Source organism: Papio anubis, chromosome 3 (genome assembly GCF_008728515.1).
Source record: "Papio anubis isolate 15944 chromosome 3, Panubis1.0, whole genome shotgun sequence".
Taxonomy (NCBI): domain Eukaryota; kingdom Metazoa; phylum Chordata; class Mammalia; order Primates; family Cercopithecidae; genus Papio; species Papio anubis.
In genome coordinates, this window is record NC_044978.1 from 184,355,823 (window position 1) to 184,375,482 (window position 19,660).

Below are 19,660 nucleotides of genomic sequence, written 5' to 3' on the forward strand. Positions count from 1 at the left end.
CCCCTTGCCCCGCTCTCTCGCTGCTGACAGCGCATGCGTCCGTCCAGCTCCGCCTTTGCCTTCAAGGCTTTGCGGGCTTGTTCGGCGTCCGCCTGCGACTGCGGGTTGTGCTTCCGGTGCGGAGGTCAGGGACAAGATGGTGCCGCCGGTGGAGGTCTCTCCGCTCATCAAGGTGATCCAGGCTTTGCAGCCGCCGAGCAGTGCTCTGGGCCCCTCCGTGTCCCGCCCCGCAGCTCCCACCCCGCGGGCTGCGACCCCCACCCCCTGCCCCCATGATCCCCGCCCGGCGACCCTCGCCCGGCGACCCGACCCCCACCCCTCCTGCGACCTCTGCCCGGCGACCCCATCCCCTCTCCTCCCGCGACCCCCATCCCGCGAGTCCGGTTTCCCGCCGCCTCTGATCAACCTCTCTCGCAGCTCGGCCGCTACTCCGCCCTGTTCCTCGGTATGGCCTACGGAGCCACGCGCTACAGTGAGTGACCGCGGGCGGGCCCTGGGCCGGGGCGGGATCTGCTCGGCTTTCCTGTGAAGTTCTTCATCTGCCATTTGGTGAACTCCAGCTCTGGAAGTGGGGCTGGGACTCATGCGAGGCAGACCGTGTCCTCCACCGAGCGGGACCCCTAGAGTGGAAACAGCTCACCCAAAGCTCAGGCCTCTGAGGCTCGGGCGGGGGACTCGAAAACGGCTGCTGCTTGTTGAAAACGGGTGCTGAGTGGGTGTTGGAGTGCTGAGGTCTGACGGGAGGCAGTCCCCGTTCATAGAGGACGAGTGAGCCAGTGCATGAGGGGGTGGGCAGCAGGGACCCTGTAGCCTCTGGATTGGACTCTTTAGGGTGAAGGTCAGGCGTTGACTCTCGTTGACATAAAGAGAGGGGACAGCAGGTGCTTCTGGTTCACAGCGTCGCTGAAGATACCTTGACCTGTGGACTCAGTTCCTTTTATGCAGCATTTCCAGTGAAGTTTATTCCCCTGCATTCCCCCAAACAGGTTACCTAAAACCTCGGGCAGAAGAGGAGAGGAGGATAGAAGCAGAGGAGAAAAAGAGGCAGGATGAACTGAAACGGATTGCCAGAGAATTGGCAGAAGGTACGTGTGACACTAGCTCTTATAGATTGTCCCTCCCAGGTTTGTGCAGGGATAAGGAAAATGGAGAAGGACATTCAAGCAGAGCTAAGTAGATGTGGATTGTTTAAAAACAGGGAAGCTGGCCAGGCATGGTGGCTCATGCCTGTGATCCCAGCATTTTGGGAGGCCGAGGCCGGCCGATCACCTGAGATCAGGAGTTCAAGACCAGCCTGACCAACGTGGTAAAACCCTGTCTCTACAAAAATTAGCTGGGCATGGCCGGGTGTGGTGGCTCATGCCTGTAATCCTAGCACTTTGGGAGGCCGAGACAGGCAGACTGCCTGAGTTCAGGAGTTCGAGACCAGCCTGGGCAAGATGGTGAAACCCCATTTCTACTAAAATACAAAAAATCAGCCGGGCATGGTGGCAGGCATGTAATCCCAGCTACTCAGCTGAGGCACGAGAATTGCTTGAACCTGGGAGGTGGTGCTTGAACCCGGGAGGCAGAGGTTGCAGTGAGCTGAGATCACACCACTGCACTCCAGCCTGGGCAGCAAAGCAAAACTCTTTGTCTAAAAAAAAAAAAAATTAGCCAGGTATGATGGCAGGTACATGTAATCCCAGCTACTCAGGAGGCTGAGGCGGGAGAATCGCTTTAACCTGGGATGCAGAGGTTGCAGTGAGCTGAGATCACACCATTGCACTTCAGCCTGGGTGACAGAGGGAGACTCCATCTCAAAACAAAAAAACAAACAAAAACAACTGGGAAGCTGACGTCTTTTTAGGTTACCTGCGTGTAGTAACATGTGCTTTTTTCTAACCTTCCAGCCCAAGAAGACAGCATATTAAAGTGAGTGACCCTGTGACCCTCTCTCTGGAGCAGCAGCGGATGAATAAAGCTTCCTGTGATGTGTGATACTCTGGCTCCTTCTCATTTGCTGTCACTGGTTGTCAAACTCCTAGGTTGAAGTTCTGTCCATCTCCCAGTTCACATGAGGTGGAAGACAGGGAGGGGGTTTCAAAAGTATTAATCCACGTGACCATTCACAGACCCAGAATGCATCATACAAACACAGCGAGAAGGACAGACGCGCGCTGCCTGTTCTGTCTGGGGCATCCAGGTGGGCGCCCCAAAGGGCGTCTGTAATGGTCAGTCAGCTGGAGGCCTCATGAGTACTGGGGTTGTCTTGATTCTGAGTTCTAGGCTGCTGCTGTCAGCAGCCCAGACTCCTGGATGGGGAGAGGTGGGCACTGGCTGCTGCCCTTACAGTTGGAAGCTGGGTCCTCCACGATAACTCCTTGCCCCCACCTGCCACTTCACAAATCCTCCCTTTGATCCCAGGAGGTGGCCAGGTCAGACTTGGGACTAAAAGTCCAGTGATGTGACCTCATGAGGACAGGGCCTGAGTGCTGTTTGAGCTGTGCAGGAAGGTGGTCCTGTGGTGCCTGAGCGACTTCCCTCCCCAACAGGCTTCCTGGGCTTCTCGCCCCTCCTGGCTGTGAGCTTGCCAACAACTCTAACCCTTGGCCTGGTGGTTTGCAATGGATAGATTGAAGTTGCTATTTCCCAATTACATGCCTTGAACAAATCTAGGCTTGGAGCCCCAGTTTGTAAAATGAGTTCATTTGCACATGTGAGGCCAGAGGGAGGAGCAGCCTACAAGCTTTTCAGGACATTTGGTTAAGGTGAGGTTTGAGTGAGCAAGATGCTTTCACATCCTGTCCTGGCGTCCAGAGGGGCTGGTTGCAGGGTCCTTCAGAACCTCTTAGGAGCCACTCATCCCAGTCCCAGGCTCTGGATACCAGGGGTCTCTGACCAGTGAGATGAAAATGAAGGCTGGGCACGGTGGTTCACGCCTGTAATCCCAGCACTTTGGGAGGCTGAGGTGGGCGGATCACTTGAGGTCAGGAGTTCAAGACCAGTCTGGCCAACATGGCAAAACCCCGTCTTTACTAAAAATATAAAAATTAGCTGGTTGTGGTGATGGGTGCCTGTAATCCCAGCTACTCAGGAGGCTGAGGCAGGAGAATTGCTTGAACCCAGAAGGTGGAGGTTGCATTGAGCCAAGACCATGCCGCTACATTCCAGCCTGGGTGACAGAGTGAGACTGTCTCAAAACAAAAAACCCAGCACCCCTTTCCTGCAGGCCTCTGGCTGTGCTGGGCATGTCTGCTGCTCTCCTACACCCACCCCAATGACCCCATCTAGTTAAGTGTCATTGTCGGGAGCAAATGCTTTGGAGCTCCCATCATGAGTTGAACATCCTGAATTTAACATAATTCCCATTTCAACTGGGAAGTCCATTTCTTTGCCTCTGTCCTTTACTCCAGGCTCACCAATATTTAGTCATGGGGGTGCACAGGCATTGGCATCCAGCCCCGCCCTCCCCTCCTGGTGCCATCTGGAGCCATCAGAGACACTGCGTGGTGTTCATTACAGATCATTTCTGCTCAGACCACTGAAGTTGGATGGCCGCTCTACCTGTGGCCTTGACCTTTCTGGCAGAATTTTTCTGATGGGTCAAATGTAGTGTGGCTTCTGCTATCATTTTACCACAAATAATGGGCAAGTGGTTTTCTGTTTATTTTATTCTGAATTTCTGAGCATGTGTGTTTTTCTAAACCAGATGAGAAACGGCCTGTGTCCATCTGTCTACCTGTATACACATATGTACATGTGTGGCTGCAAATGTTCTCAGTGATTTCAGAGTTCATGCATGGACCCTTTTCAAAGACCTCCCAGTGGTAACTATCCAAAAACGATGAGTAATGTAAGCTACAATTTATTCACAGTTGGCTTCAGTTTATAAAAACACGCATGGTGGATCATGCCTGTAATCCCAGCACTTCAGGAAGCTGAGGCGGGGTGATCATCTGAGGTCAGGAGTTTGAGACCAGCCTGCCCAATATGGTGAAACCCCATCTGTACTGAAAATACAAAAATTAGCTGCGTGTGGTGGCGGCGCCTGTAGTCCCAACTACTCAGGAGGCTGAGGCACGAGAATCGCTTGAACCTGGGAGTTGGAGGTTGTAGTGAGCTGAGATTGTGCCAGGGCACTCCATCCAGCCTGGGTGACAGAGCAAGACTCCATCTCAAAAAAAAAAAAAAAAAAAAAAAAATTAAAATATCCAAAATGATCTTCAGTCATTTTCTTGGACTTCCTAACCTCTGGTAGCAAATGGCCACAGGCAGAACCCACATCCTAGTGGGTGAAGACTGAGGGAGCCATCGGGTCCCCACAGGCTGGTGCTCACAGGATACAGCAGGTTGAAGACTTGGGTGCTGGGCCGCCATTGCAGATTTCTGTGCCTACTGCAAGGGAAGACGGAAGATGGTGAGTGGGACCACCTGTGCACACCAGCCCTGTTCGTTCCCTCCTGCTTGGTGTGACCTCTACCAACCCCTGCAGGAGGAACGACAGTGCCTGGGCCTGTGACCAGTTCAAGCTGATTAGCCAGGCTGAGCCTTTCTTAGTGCTTTAGCCCCTGTTGACACTGTGCCCTGATTATGCTCGTCATGGCCTTCCACAGCCCTGAAGTCTCCTTGTTTATGTAGCATGCGATAGCGGGAATAGCATGGGGTAGGGGAATAGCATGGGATAATGGGAATAGCGTGGGGTAGTGAAATGGCATGAAATAGGGGAATAGCATGGGATAGTGGGAATAGCATGGGGTAGGGGAATAGCATGGGGCAGTGAGAATAAATAGCGTGGCATAGTGGGAATAGCATGGGGTAGTGGGAATAGCATGGCATAATGGGGATAGGGGAATAAATAGCATGGCATAGGGGAATAGCATGGGATAGTGGGAATAGCATGGGGTAAGGAAATAGTATGGCATAGGGGACTAGCACGGAGTAGTGGGAATAGCATGGCATAGGGGAATAGCATGGGGTAGTGGGAATAGCATGGGATAGGGGGAATACCATGGGGTAGGGGGAATAGCATGGGGTAGTGGGAGCAGCATGGGGTAGTGGGAATAGCATGGGGTAGCTGGAATATCTTTGGGTAGTGGGAGCAGCATGGAATAGTGGGACTAGCATGGGGTAGCGGGAATAGCGCGGGATAGTGGGAGCAGCACGGGGTAGTGGGAGCAGCATGGGGTAGTGGGAATAGCATGCCAAACCTCAGAGCTAAGGTAGCCAATTGCAGGCAAATGGCAAGACCACGATGCCTTTGGGATTTGAACTTGGGGGTGTGCTGACTTGTTACAACTTGTTATATGTGTTTTATAAAGAATGTAACATGTAGTTACTTCTTTAGTGAAAAATGGGGTTCATCGGCTAGGAACAGGAAACTTTTCAGTTCGGGTTTGCTACCAAGATGGAGTCAGCTGCTCCTCTCCCCTGCCGTAGCCCCGCTCCCTGCACCACGGCCCTGTCCACCTCGGGGCTGCTTGAAAGTGGCTCTGCTTTTCTCCATTTTAACTCTGCTCTGCGCCCTGTCTTTTCACTTCGTCCTGGGAGAGTCACCGAGTCCCTGCCCCGCAGGCCACACAGAGCCAGACCTTTCTTGAGCGCCACCCTCTCCTCCTCCTTCTTCTCCTCCTCCAGAGCCTTCACTTTGGCCTCGTACTCATCAGCCAGCGCCTTCCACTCCTTCCTGTTGTTCTGCAGTCGGTCGAACATGGGCAGGATCTCTTCGTGGAAACGGGAGAACTCCTGAGGGGGGTCGAGAAGTCACCGCGAGTCCTGTCCTGCCTGCTCTCCGAAAGTAAGCTAGCCCTTCCCCAGCCCCTCCCCCTCGTAGGGGAACTGCCTGGCAGGAGGAGGGAGCGCCACGGAGGGGTCACCTTCCCAGCAGAGCCCTACGAAGGGAGAAACCTTGGGGCTGGTGTTGGTGACATGAAAGCCGGGAGCTTTAGGGTGTGAATGCTTAAGATGCAGTGTTGCAGGGAGAGGAACCCAAGAATGAGCAGAACAGCTCAGCGGGTGGGGGCAGGGTGCTGGCCAGAGGAGTGGTGGGCGCAGGTGGACAGCAGGCCCTGCAGTGCCTTCTCCCGTCCCTCCCCCAGACATACGGCACACATCATGCAACACACCACACGTGTGTACTCGCGCACATCACACATGGAGTGTGGCGGGGTGGGGAAGGCAGTGGGGGGCACCTGCAGTGGGGTCGTGACCTGCGGCCACTTCAGGCCCAAATATCCTCCCTTGTCCCACCTTCTCCCTAGCACTGATGACCCAGGGCGGGGAGTGGGCACGTCCCACTCCAGAACAACTTCATGTGGAACCCATGGCATCCTCCTTGGGGCATGGATTCCATCATCAGGGAGAGCAGCCGGAGGCAGGTGGCTCTTGTGGGCATCACACCGGGGCCCCACAGTCAGACCCCTGACCCAGCGAGTCTCCCCCTCAGTGCCCGCCTTGCATCTTTGGAGACTCAGCTGGCATCGGACTGTGGCAGATTAGCAGGGATGTGGCTCCTCCTGCTTTTCCAAATGCCACTGCGGGCAGGCACACCAGCAGACAGGCCGACCCAGCCCCACCTCGAGGGTTCACAGACATGGGACGAATGAACCCACAGGGCTGCAGCCAGGGCCCCCAAAACAGAGTGTGCTGGCTGCGGCGGGGGCCACTGAGGAGGGACTTCTGGGGTGGGCCTGGAGGCCATCGGAGGACATTCTGGGCTGGGAAAGGGCTCAGAGCTTCCAGGGGCGCAGCAGGGTGAGGACGGGCTGGGGCACCTGTGGGGGTACGGACACTGATGTTCCTCCTCCAGAGCGGCATGAAGGCAGCACCGGCATCCCTGCTCCAGTGAGGACGCCCGCCGGGCCCCTGTGTGAGTCCACGCGACTCCAGCCCACGCCCCCTTGCCTGCTCCCAGCCACACTGCCCCAGTCACCTCGGAACACCCGTGAACCACGAACCTTGTACACGAATGTGCACACGAAGTCGATGAAGCCCACTTGGAGCTTGGGGAGCTCGGCCGCCTTGTTTCGGTCCATCATAGGCTGGTGGGAGGAGCAGAGGGCGGGAGAACAGTGACAGGGAGGTAGCTCCTCAGACCCCGCCCAGCCCCCTGACCCTGCGACACAGATGTGCTTATGGAGACACAGCCTGGGACGGAGCCTGCCCGACAGAAACTGGCTCTCGGGAAGGGAAGCTGACACCCTCCCCCTTGGCCAGCTGCTGCACAGCTCCTAGGAACTGTGGGCAGCTCCTTCCCACAGCTGCTGTTGGCTCCAGCCCATGGTCCCCTGAGGGCCGCTCCCTCTTGGCTCTGGGGACCCTTCTTGCAAATGGGGAGAGGCAGGGAGGGGGATGGCACTGTACACAGTGCCGAGCCTGGACAAGCTGCATTGCCCAGACACTTGGCTGACCAGGACCTTGCCATGCACTCGCCTGGGGCAGACAGACGTGCTCTGGAGCTATTTCTAGTGTCAGACCCTGAGTGCCCTGGGCTATCTGTCAGTCCCCTCACAGCCTCCCCATGGAGGGTGAACCACACAGGACTCTAGAGGCCGGGTCCAGGGGATGAACCTGCTGCCTGTCCTTCCCCTGTGGGGCTTTGCTGACCAACCAAGGCCCCCTTTCCTGCCGAGGCTGCATCTGGCCTAAGCCCTCTGCACTGCAGGCTCCAGACAGCCCGTCACCACCCACTGGAGCAGGTGTGTGAGAAAGCACAGCTCCCACCTGGTCCACATGGGGCTGGGGCAGCCCTGCCTCTCCTGTTCCCCGGCGCCTATCCTACCTCTCCCATTTGCTGGCGCCTCTCCTGCTGCCAGCAGGTATCCAGACCCTGCTGCTAACCTGAGGACCCTGGCATTGTCCATCATACCACGGCGTGGGCCCGGGACACTCCCCATGCGTTCTCTGCCCCAGCACCCTCCCCAGGGCTTTCCTGGGGCATGGCTCGCGGCCCCGCTGGGGTTCACCTGCAGAGCTGTCTGGACCCAGAGGCTCTTGGTGATGAGCCAGTGGCCCTCGTTCCTTCAGTGCCAACGATGTCACCTCTGCATAAGCATCGCTCAAGCCACAGCTGCACCCAGATCCGAGCCACCCATACGCATGTCACGTGACCCCATAAACTGAGATAAAGCCCCAGGACCTCAGAACCCCCTGCCTGACCCCTAGCCAGGACCTGAGGCTCCTGAGGACCAAGAGGGGTCTCTAACGCTCATTTCAGGAGTGGAAGGTTCCAGAAGCAGCACTCACAATGGGCTGCTGATCCAAGACTGTCCTTTCCAAGTCACCTTGCTCCCAGAACTCAGCAGCCACAAGGAGTGCGACCTGGAGGCACAGGAAAGCAGCTGTCTGTGGAGCTCTGAGCCCATGCGGAGGGGCCTGGTTCCGCCCCGTGAGGCTCTGAGCCTCGAGCCTCGATCTTCTCCTCCTCAGACCCCCAGGGTCCTCACCAAACAGGGCTCTGGTTGGGCACACTGCAGCACCCCCACCCTTGCCACCCTGGCCTGGCTCAGAGGTGGAGGAGGAGGCAGCCCTCAGCGCTCCTTGCAAACAATGGTCTTTCGTCTGCGAGGCTCCCATTGCCCCCCACCTCCCCCACCAGCAGTCCCCTGTGCTGAGAGGTGCGGACTCTGGGTCTGGAGGGCCCTGTGTCCTAACCTTGCTCTGGACTTCCCAGGGCTTGGTGATGGCAGAGAGATCACAGGCTGTCATCATCATGGCCCTACAGACACACAAGCCAGCATGAGTGCTGATGGGCATGCATGCTGATGGGCATGAGTGCTGATGGGCATGAGTGCTGATGGACATGTGTGCTGATGGGCATGAGTGCTGATGGGCATCTGCTCAGGGCAGGTGGTCTATATGTGTTTTCTTTTTTGAGATGGAGTCTTGCTCTGTCACTTAGGCTGGAGTGCAATGGCGCGATCTCAGCTCACTGCAACCTCCACCTCCCGATTCTCGTGCCTCAGCCTCCCGAGTAGCTGGGATTACAGGCGCCCGCCTCCAAGCCCGACTAATTTTTATATTTTTAGTAGAGACGGGATTTCACCATGTTGGCCAGGCTGGTCTCGAACTCCTGACCTCAGGTGATCCACTCACCTTGGCCTCCCAAAGTGCTGGGATGACCAGCCTGGGGAGGCGCTGGCTGTGAATCACCATTTTACAGGTGAAAAAGTGGAAAGTCAAAATGAAGTAAGTTATTGCCAAGGGCTACAGACCAAGGCAGTGCCTGTGCGCTCCCCACCTCTGCACCCTCTCCCTGAGCGCTGGGGGGAAATAAGGACGGTGCATTTGTTTCACAGGCCTCTAGGAGCTGCCCCAACCGGCTCTTCCTGCTCCAGAGCGTCTGGGGAGGGCTGCAGGGTTAACCAGCTGATGAGTGGGTCCGGTCCCTGCGGGGGAAGGACAGCCCTCGTGCCCCCTCCGCCCGCGCTCACATGACGATCTCCTTCCGGGTGGTCTCCAGGGACAGGTACTCCACCCAGCTCTTCTTGTCCTCGTAGTTCTTGGACTCATCCACGATCTTCTGAAACATCGCTCTCTTCCTGAACCCAGGAACAAGGGAGGTGCAGGTGGGAGCAAGTGTGGAGACCCCGCCCCAAGCGCCCGTCTGCAGGGAGGAGCGCAGCCGGAGCGAGGCCCCATCGGGGTGTGCGGGGCCAGCGGGCAGGGACAGAATCCGGGGCTGCGTCCCCCGGGCTAAACGGCCGCTGCGCCCCCGTGTCTGCTGGGGGTCCCAGGCTTCCCGCCCGCCCCGCGAGGCGCCCCTCCCGGGAAGGCGCGCACTTGAAGTACAGGGCCAGGTCCGTGGCGATGATGGCGATGTCCATCAGGTGGATCACGTGCTCGTGCTGCCGCCGGTTCAGGTTCTGGTAGATGTTCAGGGTCTGCAGAGGTCGTGCCCAGCGCGTCAGGCGCCCTGCGGTCACCTCTTGGGGTGCCCGGGGACCCCGCCCCCTCCGCCCCAACTGCCTGTGCCTCTCACGCCCTCCGGCCCTCGGTGGGCGGGACCCCTAAATCCTCCTGCTGCTCAGGGCCCTCCTCAGGGTGCCCAGACCTCCGCCAGCGGCTCCCGCCCGGGGTCGTCGGCTTGGGACGCAGATGGCCTCAGAGGTCACCACCGGGGAGGGCAGGGAGGGGGCCGCTGAGGGTCCAGGTCCTTGGGGGCCACTCAGGGCTTGGCTGCCCCTCATTCCCCCGCTGGTGGGTCCCAGGCCGCTTCCCCCTCGGCTTCCACCCCACCCCACGAGGGGTCCTTTCCAGATGTGGCTCGAGCCCCACAAGCGTCTTCCCAGAGCCTCCGATGCACCTGCCCCCAGCCTCGGCCCTGGGCCTTCTCTGCTGCCCTCACCCAGTGCTCACCCACCCAGTGCTCACCCTCCGCATCAGAACCCTGCTCCACAGGATAGGGCCCTGGGGTCCTGTGGATGCTGCATCCCCAGCGCCCACAGCAGAAACCGAAAACAAGGATACCAACCTCCTCGGAGAGCAGGAACTTCCCAAACTCCAGGTGGTGCCGCTCCAAAATCGAGGAGCCGTGGAGTTTAGCCAAGGGATTCTGGGACCTGTCACACAGGTGGTGGGGGTGAGGCTGATGGGACCTGCCCTCAGCCCACCCTCTGCTCTGCAGCCCCTCCAGATGAGCCCCACTTTCTTTCTTTCTTTTTTTTGAGACAGGGTCTGGCTCTGTCACCCAGGCTGGAGTGCAGAGGTGCAGTCATGGCTCAACACAGCTTTGACCTCCTGGGCTCAAGTGATCCTCCCACCTCAGCCTCCTAAGTAGCTGGGACCACAGGCGTGCGCCACCATACACAGCTATTTTTTTTTTTTTAAAGTTTTTGTAGAGGAGAGATCTTGCCATATTGCCCAGGCTGGTCTCGAACTCCTGGGCTCAAGCAGGCTGCTCGCCTTGGCCTCCCACAGTGCTGGAGTACAGGTGTGGACCACTGCCCCGGCCGTGGACTCCACTTTCTACATAGTCTGCTATGCGGAGCCCGATTCATGCCAAGGGCGTGGAGTTGATGTAGGGCTAGTTCACACGCCTGCCTGCGGTGCCTACTTCATCTGGTACAGGTTGTTGGTGCCACGGTGGTCGATGTCGTGGCACAGGCCGGCTGTCACCATGGCGAAGGCCTCCAGGTCTGTGTAGTAGCTCTTCAGTTTGCCGGTCTGTAGAGACAGGGCCGCCTTCCTCACCGGTCCTGGCTCCAGCAGGGTGGGGAGTGGTGAGGGGCTGGGATGGCAGAGGAGTCGGCCCGGGTGCCCTCCAACCACTGCAGGACTTGGGGGCGGGGTGTGCGGTGTCAGAGGGCATTGCCCTCCTCCATCCCTCTGCCCTGGGAGGACCCCTCCGGGTGCATGAGCGCTGCCCTTGGTACCAGGAGGGCCTGCACAACCCTGGTCATTCTGGCAGCCACGCACCATAAGCAGCGTGAACATCGTCTGGGCCACGTTGAAGCCGTGACGCCAGTTGTGGTAGGTGATTCTCCGGTACCCTTTGCTGATGGAGAACAGGAACCGCACCAGGACCTAGGGGAGCCGAGAGGACACAGGGCTCCGGCGGCCAGTGTGTAAGTCGCCAGAGTGGCACATGTGGTTGACTTCATAGTGGAAGCTCTGCTCCGTGCCGTCAACCCCACACTCTGTCTCCTGGACTCCCCGACCTTCCCCAACCCTGCGTTTCCCCCTGGCCTCCGCTGGCCTTCCTGGGTAGGGGCTGCCACATTGGCACCTATGGGGTGGAGCCAGGCAGGGCAGGAGCTGAGAATAGCCCCAGCCTTCAGGGGCTGCCCGGCCTCCATCCGACTGCCTGGCCTCAAGCTGGGAGGAGGACCCCTGGGGACACAGCATATTTTAAGATGTCAGTTTTAGGCATGGACATTTGAATGAGCAGAATGTGTGGGCTGCAGGCTGGGTTGGTAGAGCCGACGTCTGCAGGGCAAGAGAATGCTGGTCACTGGGAGCTCTTCCTGCAGCCATTGTGATTTTTAGGGTCAGAAAATTATTTGGAAATATTTTTCATTCTGCAAATATTTCTATACATCTTTTCTTGAGTGTTTTCCCTTAGTATTTAGTAAAATTTATTTTGAAAATGCCGGCCTGCTGCACCTGTTCTCAGAGGGGCATGAGAAAAGAGGATTCTCTTCCCTGGGCTGTGGGAAGCCCCCTGAGATGCAACGTTGGAAGCAGGGCAGAGCAGGAGAACCCAGGGAGGGCACAGAGCTGTGGACGAGGGCTGGGAAAGCCATGGGGTCTCCGAGGAGCGCCGCTGCGGCCAAACCTGGATGGCCGCTTTGTGCTCTCTGTTTAGGTGACGGGATGCCTCCATTTCCTCAGCACCCCACACCAGATCCCCTGTGATTGCCGGATGATGTGCCTAATGATCAAATCCCTTGGAATTCCTAATAATAAAACTTTAAATCTATCCATTCACCATCCATCTGCTGTCCACCCATCCATTCACCCATTCATCGACCCATCTATTAATTCATGAATTGACCCACCTACTCATCTATCACTCATCCACCCCCTTCTCCTTCCATCCATCCATCCATCCATCCATCCATCCATCCATCCATCCATCCATCCATTCACTTATCCAACCATCCAACTACCACTGGCCCACCCACCCATCCACCCATTTATCCAGCCATCCAACTACCACTGGCCCATCCGCCCATCCAGCCATTTATTCTTTGTTTCTTTCTGCTTACCTGTTTGCCTGCCTTCTTTCCTTCCTTCCTTCTTTCCTTCCTTCCTTCCTTCCTAACCTCCCTCCTTCCTTCCTGCTTTCCACCCACCCAGCCACCCATCAATCCAGCCATCCAATTATTTGTTTTATGCTTACTTCCCGTATGCATTTTACCTGTTCTGTGATGAACATGTCTGCCTTCTAAACTTCCTGTGGGATCTGGAACCCCCAATTCCGTCCCCATTACCTCCTGGGGAAACTGAGGCCGTGACCACATCCCCATCCCCACATCCTGGGCGCCCTCAGGGACCTGACTATGCGCCCCGCGGTGTCTCCCACCTCCTGGGGGATCTGGAACTTTCGGACCACGCCCAGCTCGTAGTACATCTGGATGCCACATTTGACCAGGTCCAGTTCAGTGCACTCCAGGTCAGAGAAGTGGAATTCGTAGATGTCAGACGTGGCGGGCCCTGGCAGCTCCTCCTTCTGTGGGAGGGATTGTGGGCTGAGGGAAGGTGGCTTGCCACAGCCCCCACTTCCTTCTCATCCTTTCTTCTCTCGGGATCCCCCGTCAAGCCTCAGACACCCCAGGCATCTATGAGGAGACGTGTCATTCCGGCGCTCCAGCCTGTATCCCAGGCTGCTCACACGCCCCCGTGACTCAGCCTCACTCTCCCCTCTTCTACCCTGTGGCCCAACAGTGAAGAACTTGCCCAGTTGGGTGGACAGGGGGATGTTGAAATAAGAAAACACAAAGGCGTGCACATGAAAAGAAACACACACACACACGGATACAGACACACACGTGACACAGGCACACCTGGACACACGGCCACTCCCGTGAATACAAAGGCACCAGTGTGGACACACAGGCGCACACATGAGCACCCAGGCACACCCACAGACACGCAGGCACACACGTGCAGACTCACACATGTAGGCTCACACACAGCCATGAGGTAACACACACAACAGTGGACTCACTAGCACATTCCCATGCTCGGCCCAAGGCCTCCTCACAAGGCACACGGCCCCGGGAGACTCTGGGTGAATTGCACAGGCAGACACAGGATGATGGGGACACCATGTAATCCCCACACTGATCCAGCAATGGTCTCTGGGAGACACACACAAGCATGTGTCTCTATATACCCATATGCACACACATGCGCACACAATACACATCCACCTGTGCACACATGAGCACACACACATAAACACCCATGTGCGCGCACACACATGCACACACCCCCACATATGTTCACGTGCATACTCATATGCATGCACACACATGCATACCCACATGTGCACACACATGCACACAGACATCCACATGTGCACACACACGTGCACATGTGTACACATCTGTGCACACACACACAGACACCCCCGTGTGTGCACACATGCAGATGCACACACACTGGGTGTTGCAGGCACCTAGGCACTCGACAGCAGAAATGACGTAGACGGACACTTAGTCCAAGTCAGGCCCACTAAACATCTGGTGAAGACTAAACATCTGGCAAAGCACAGAGGAGACAGGAAGACACGAAGATACACTCAGGAGTGCAGACATCAAACCCACATTCTGGTCATGCAAACACACTCAGAGACACACTGGCTGAGACTGAAAGCTTAGGTAGACACACGTACACTGAGGTGCTTAGATACACAAGTACACACACACACAGAGCACCAACATCCCCAATGTCACTGTGTGTGCAAAGCACCCTCGGGTCCCGGAGAATGGAGAATGCTTCCTCCCAGCCTCACACGTGGCCGGCCTCCACGGGAGGGACGGGAGTGAGGTTCTTACCAGGATTTCGCCCAGCTCGTCCTCATCGCAGTCAGCAGGCTCCTTCCCCAGGCGGGCTCTGGTTGGCTAGCACAGAGACACAGATGTGTCACAAGAAGGAGCCTCGCGTGTGGGACAAGGTGACAGCAGTGCGTCCACCCCATGTGAGCTGGAGGAAGGTGCTGCCAAGAGCTCATGCTTTCTCCTTGGGAAGGCCGTGGCAGCCTCTGATCTGGAGACGAACCACCGTGTGCACGGCCTGCTCACTTTCCCACCTGTCCTGTCTCTTGGGCACTGCTTTACAGTCCTCAGGTATAATGATGGGACTCTCTTATGATGACCAGGAGGGCTCTGGCCACACAAGGCCACACTGGCTGGGGAGATTGAGCACAGGGAAGGGGTACCGGAGCTATGCAGACAGAGATCTCAGGGGGCATGCCAGGGCTATACTCGGCTCTGGCCCCAGGGCCGTGCCCCCGCCACACAGAGAGAGCTGTGACCCCTGGGTAGCCTGGCCCCACTGCACACCTGTGACCCCTGGGCGATCTGCCCCCACTGTGCCCCTGAGTGACCTGGCCCCCCACTGCACAGAGGGAGCCATGACCCCTGGGCGACCTGCCTCTGCCGCACATCTGTGACCCCTGGCGATCTGTTCCCACTGCACAGCTATGACCCCTGGGTGACGTGCCCCTGCCGCACAGCCATGACCCCTGGGTGACCCCTGGACGACCTGCCCCCGCCGCACCAGGATGAGCTGGATCTCGTCCCTGTCACACTTCACGTGGTAAAGGACCATGTCCTGTGCGATGTCCTTGCGGTTCTCCAGCTTGTTCATCTTGTCGTGGGTGTCAGTGTTCATCACTGACCAGCCCAGGAACTGTGTCAGGGACTGGAGGGGGTGGCAGTGTCACCGGCGCTCAGTGCTCCTGGCGCGCCCCCTCCCGTGTGCCCGTGTGCCCGGGCCCGTGGCTTGGCAGGCAGGTCCTGGGGCTGCCACCGTGGTGTTGCAGTGCTTCCGTGCGGGGTCTCCCGGGTGCTCTACAGAGTCCCCTGCCCCGGGGGGGGGCCCTTTGTCATCCTCTCCCTGGCCGCACGCTGCACCACACGTACATAACACGCACATGAGCACGCACGCACGGCTGAATGCGTGGCAGGGAGGCCCCCACACTGCACAGGCCCCACCCCTCGCGGGGCATCCCCGGCGGAACCACGTCTGCCCAGGTGCTTACCTCCATGAGAACCTCGTCCTGTTCATCAAAGGGCTTCCCGTCTTTCCTGTTGTAAAACGTGGCGACCCCCACGATCTCCTCCTTCTTGTTGACAATGGGCATGGACAGCACATTCTTGATGAGCCACCCGGAGTCATCCAGGGCCCCTTCCTGCGGGAGCGGTGTCCAGAGCTGAGCTCTGCCCTGAGGCTGGCCCTGACCCAGTGTGGCCGGGGGAGAGTGACCTCACGTCTTCTCCCCTAGAGCCGTGACAACTGGACTCATTCCTGTCTCTGCTCTCTGCATTCCCTCTCTCCCGCTCTCCCTCTTTGCATTTGGAGTTTATGTCCATGGTTTTTGTGTCATGATATTTTCCCACTGGAGGAGGTAGAGGCCGTTTTCCCACCAGGGGTGGTTTCACAGATGTGTGTGTGGGGGCTGCGGTCACGGCCTCACGGGCGAGTGTGGGGGCTGCGGTCACGGCCTCACAGGTGCGTATGGGGCTGGGGTCCCGAGGAGCCGCTCTCCGTCCCGTGTGTGGCTGAGTGCTCTGCTGTCACCCTCTTAAAGTTCTTCATAATTAATTGCTAATCAAGGGGCCCCATGTTTTTATTTGCCCTGGACCCTGGGAATGATATGGTTGCTCCTGTCTCCCATCCCACGGGTCCTGGGCCAGGCCAGTGAACTATGGACGGTGGGCTGGTTCCCAGAGGAGGCCCCCAGGGACAAAGTGTGTTTGGACCAGCCCGGTTGGCCCTCCACCTTCCCCAGGAGTGAGCCTGCCCTGGCCATGCAGCCCCAGATGGACGTGCGTGGAGCAGACTCAAACCCTTGTCCAGCCGAGCCCTGTCTGGCCCAGCGAACCCAGCGAGTCCAGCTAAGATCAGCTTAGCCCCACTGAGCCTCAGCCGACCTCCAGACCAGTGAGCATGAAATACAGGCTTCTGGCCAGCTGCTGGGACTTCGAACTTGTTTCTTTGTTTTTGAGACTGGAATCTTACTCATCACCCAGGCTGGAGTGCAGTGGAAAGTGATGCCGGCCACTACCACCTCCACCTCGGTTCCAAACGATACCCTCCCTGCCTCAGTCTCCTGAGTAGCTGAGATCACCCAGCTAATTCTAATTCTTTTTCCAGAGGCGGAGTCCATCCTCGCCCAGGCACAGTGCGTGCGCAATCTCGGCTCCGCACCAAGCTCCCACCTCCCGAGTTCCATTCTCCTGCCTCGGCCTCACAGAGTAGCTGGGACTGGCCTTCCCGCCACCACCTTGACTAATTTTTTGTGTTGCCCCAGTAGAGGGTTTCACCGTGGTCTCGATCTCCTGACCCTTTGATCCGCCCATGCGGCTCCCAAAGTGCTGGGTTACAGTAGAGCCGCAGCGGCCGCACAGAGCCGGGTTACTCGCTCTACCGCCAGGCTGGAGTGGTTGCGGGATGGCTGCTGCAGCTCTGCCTCGGGTTCACCATTCTCCTGCCTCAACCTCCACCATGGCTGGGAGCCACAGGCGCCCACCACCACCGCCTGGCTAATTTTTTTGTATTTTAGTAGAGACAGGGGACACCGTGTTAGCCAGGATGGTCTCGATCTCCTGACCTCGTGATCCGCCTGCCTCGGCCTCCAGAAGTGCTGGGATCACAGGTGTGAGCCACCGTGCCCAGCCTCTAATTATTTTTTGTATTTTTAGTAGAGACAGGGTTTCACCATGTTGGCCAGGTTGGTCTTGAACCCCTAACCTCAGGTGATCCACCTGCCGCGGCCTCCCAAAGTGCTGGGATAACAGGCGTGAGCCACCACACCGGCTGAGGTTGTTTCTTAAGTGGCAAAAACTAATTCACTTCATCATTGCTGAATCAAAACCTCTTCTTTTGTAAGCAAGTATAATTTCTACCAAGGCATGGACAGATACCTGAAATGTGAACATTTCATCAGCGGAAGCATTCATGATGTTACAAATCTGAAAAAGGATCAAAAAACGATTTCATCCAAAGCAGCTGAGGGTCTATCATGATCTAAAATGGCCTATGTGGCCCTGAGGTGAGCTTCTAAGTAGGCAAAGCAGAGCAGCTGGGGGCTCGCTGAGGCACACGGAGGCCGGCCAGGAGCCTGGGACGTGGCAGAGACAAGGACAAGCACACATCGCTGCACCCAGCGAGGGTAAGGCTGTGGGGGCTCCAGACAGCACGGGACTCACAAAGCCGCTTTCCGCCACGTAGCTTGGAAGGCCGCTGGCCAGGGCCCAGTGATCGGCTGGGGGTGTGCTGCGGGCAGAGAGCAGGGGTCAGATGGGCCAGGCCGGACTGGACGTGTGCGTGCACGGGTCACATGGACTGGACATGTGTGTGCTGGGGTGAGAGGGGCTGGGCTGGACTGGACGTGTGTGTGCAGGGGTCAGGTGGGCCAGGCCTGGGTTGGACGTGTGTGTGCAGGGGTGAAAGGGGCCGGGCCAGGATGGACGTGTGTGTGCAGGGGTGAGGGGCTGGGCTGGGCAGGACGTGTGTGTGCAGGGGTGAGGGGCACCAGGCCGGGCTGGACGTGTGTGTGCAGGGGTGAGAGGGGCCGGGCTGGGCTGCACGTGTGTGTGTAGGGGTCAGAAGTGCAGGGCTGGCCTAGATGTAGGTGTGCAGGGGTGAGAGGGGCTGGGCTGGGCTGGACGTGTGTGTGCAGGGGTGAGAGGCACCAGGCCGGACTGGACATGTGTGTGCAGGGGTCAGAGGGACTGGGCTGGGCTGGACGTGTATGTGCAGGAGTCAGATGGACTGGGCATGTGTGCAGGGGTCTGGGGGTCTCTGGCGCAGTGTGCCATCCTCAGCATTTACTCTCTTCTCTGAGCTCCAGGGGGCTGAGGAGGCCAGGGTGCGGGTTGGAGGACGGCTGTGCTTCCTTCTTCCTCCTCCCCACGCTGCCATGCTGGGGCCCCTCGCTCTTGGAACTCTTCCCTCTCTGGAGGCTGTGTGGCTTCAGCCTGTCTTCTAGGACTCAGCGTTGGTGCCTGCCCTGCCACCCTGACCCTGACTTGTGCTCAAGCCTGGCACCTGGATCCTGGTTCCTGCTTGGGGTCTGGGGATGGGGTCCCGATAGGCTTATGGGATCACAGGGCCACTGGGCCACGCAGCTGTCCCTCCCTTGGCTGGAGTCCTGCCCTGACCTCCAGACTGGACTTCCCTCCTCTTCCAGCCCCACAGGGCCAAGACTCGGCCTCCCAGCTGGAGGCTCCACTGTCTGGGTTGGGCTGGTGGAGACAGGGTCAGGTCCTGGAGCCTTCATGCTCAATTGGTGCTAACGAGGCCACCTGGACAGCTTGCCTGGTCCCTGGACGTCCACTCTGGATGTCCACAGTGACTCAGGCTCCTCCGCTGCCCACGTCCTCCTCACCATCTCCCAGAACAGTGAGTTGGCTTCCGTCTCACCCCCCACTCCACTATGCCCCACGGCACACAGAGCACCACAGGTGGGGCCGGACCAGGCCGGCGCTGCTGACCACACCATGGGAGGCCCTGGGAGGATGGCCCTGGAGGCTGAGCCCGGGTCTGAGGGGTGGTCCCTCCCCCGGGGATGCTTCTGGCAAAACCCGGCACTTACGGAATGACCTTGATTTCCTCCTTGCCATGGAGGATGTAGTCGATCACTTTGTAGAAGACGATTTCCTGAGAAACAAAAGACCTCAGTCGGTGGGTTGCCTGGCCAAGCTCCACACGCACACACACAGTTACACACACACAGTTACTGCACACAGTTCCATTCCATTCCATTCCATTCCCTAATGGCCTCTTACCACCATTCCATCCATTCCTGATTCCTTCCTGGGATTCCATGTCCACCTGATTCCTCCATTCCACCTAGGATTCCACCACACCTGGGATTCTGATTCCCTTCCTTCCTGGTTTCCTTCCACCATTCCCCCCTTCCACATGCCACCTGATTCCACACCCACCTGGCCAAACCACTTACACCACCTGGGTCCACCACCCTGATTCCCCTGGACCACCACCAGCA

General features: G+C 57.9%; 2 protein-coding genes across 3 annotated transcripts in view; one reads left to right on the forward strand and one right to left on the reverse strand.

Annotated features, from left to right (window-relative positions):
- Positions 1 to 136: 136 nt before the first annotated feature.
- On the forward strand, positions 137 to 1,982 carry ATP5ME (ATP synthase membrane subunit e). The gene is made up of 4 exons (XM_009205199.3): positions 137 to 172; positions 418 to 472; positions 987 to 1,085; positions 1,893 to 1,982. The coding sequence occupies exons 1-4, from the start codon at positions 137 to 139 to the stop codon at positions 1,916 to 1,918; spliced, it is 216 nt and encodes a 71-aa protein (XP_009203463.1). The 3' UTR covers positions 1,919 to 1,982.
- A 1,655-nt stretch (positions 1,983 to 3,637) lies between these two features.
- Positions 3,638 to 19,660, reverse strand: part of PDE6B (phosphodiesterase 6B) — a 44,248-nt gene continuing 28,225 nt past the window's right edge. The window contains exons 6-22 of one of the 2 annotated variants that reach the window (XM_031664814.1): positions 19,247 to 19,311; positions 17,859 to 17,925; positions 17,574 to 17,621; positions 15,689 to 15,838; positions 15,205 to 15,348; positions 14,481 to 14,546; positions 13,004 to 13,150; positions 11,395 to 11,502; positions 11,033 to 11,142; positions 10,451 to 10,538; positions 9,760 to 9,860; positions 9,411 to 9,518; positions 8,632 to 8,695; positions 8,224 to 8,298; positions 6,936 to 7,019; positions 5,571 to 5,724; positions 3,638 to 4,377 (exon numbers count right to left, since the gene is read on the reverse strand). In XM_031664814.1, the coding sequence (XP_031520674.1) occupies positions 4,316 to 4,377; positions 5,571 to 5,724; positions 6,936 to 7,019; positions 8,224 to 8,298; positions 8,632 to 8,695; positions 9,411 to 9,518; positions 9,760 to 9,860; positions 10,451 to 10,538; positions 11,033 to 11,142; positions 11,395 to 11,502; positions 13,004 to 13,150; positions 14,481 to 14,546; positions 15,205 to 15,348; positions 15,689 to 15,838; positions 17,574 to 17,621; positions 17,859 to 17,925; positions 19,247 to 19,311 (1,641 nt within the window). In that variant the 3' untranslated portion in view covers positions 3,638 to 4,315. Of the gene's footprint in view, positions 4,378 to 5,570; positions 5,725 to 6,935; positions 7,020 to 8,223; positions 8,299 to 8,631; positions 8,696 to 9,410; positions 9,519 to 9,759; positions 9,861 to 10,450; positions 10,539 to 11,032; positions 11,143 to 11,394; positions 11,503 to 13,003; positions 13,151 to 14,480; positions 14,547 to 15,204; positions 15,349 to 15,688; positions 15,839 to 17,573; positions 17,622 to 17,858; positions 17,926 to 19,246; positions 19,397 to 19,660 lie in introns of those variants that run through there. The other variant, XM_031664813.1, reaches the window with a different exon arrangement.

Coding starts and splice junctions, on each gene's coding strand:
- ATP5ME (XM_009205199.3), top strand. CDS start 137: ATGGTGCCGCCGGTGGAGGTCTCTCCGCTCATCAAG. Junction 173..417: donor AGGTCTCTCCGCTCATCAAG/GTGATCCAGGCT, acceptor CCTCTCTCGCAG/CTCGGCCGCTACTCCGCCCT. Junction 473..986: donor CTACGGAGCCACGCGCTACA/GTGAGTGACCGC, acceptor TCCCCCAAACAG/GTTACCTAAAACCTCGGGCA.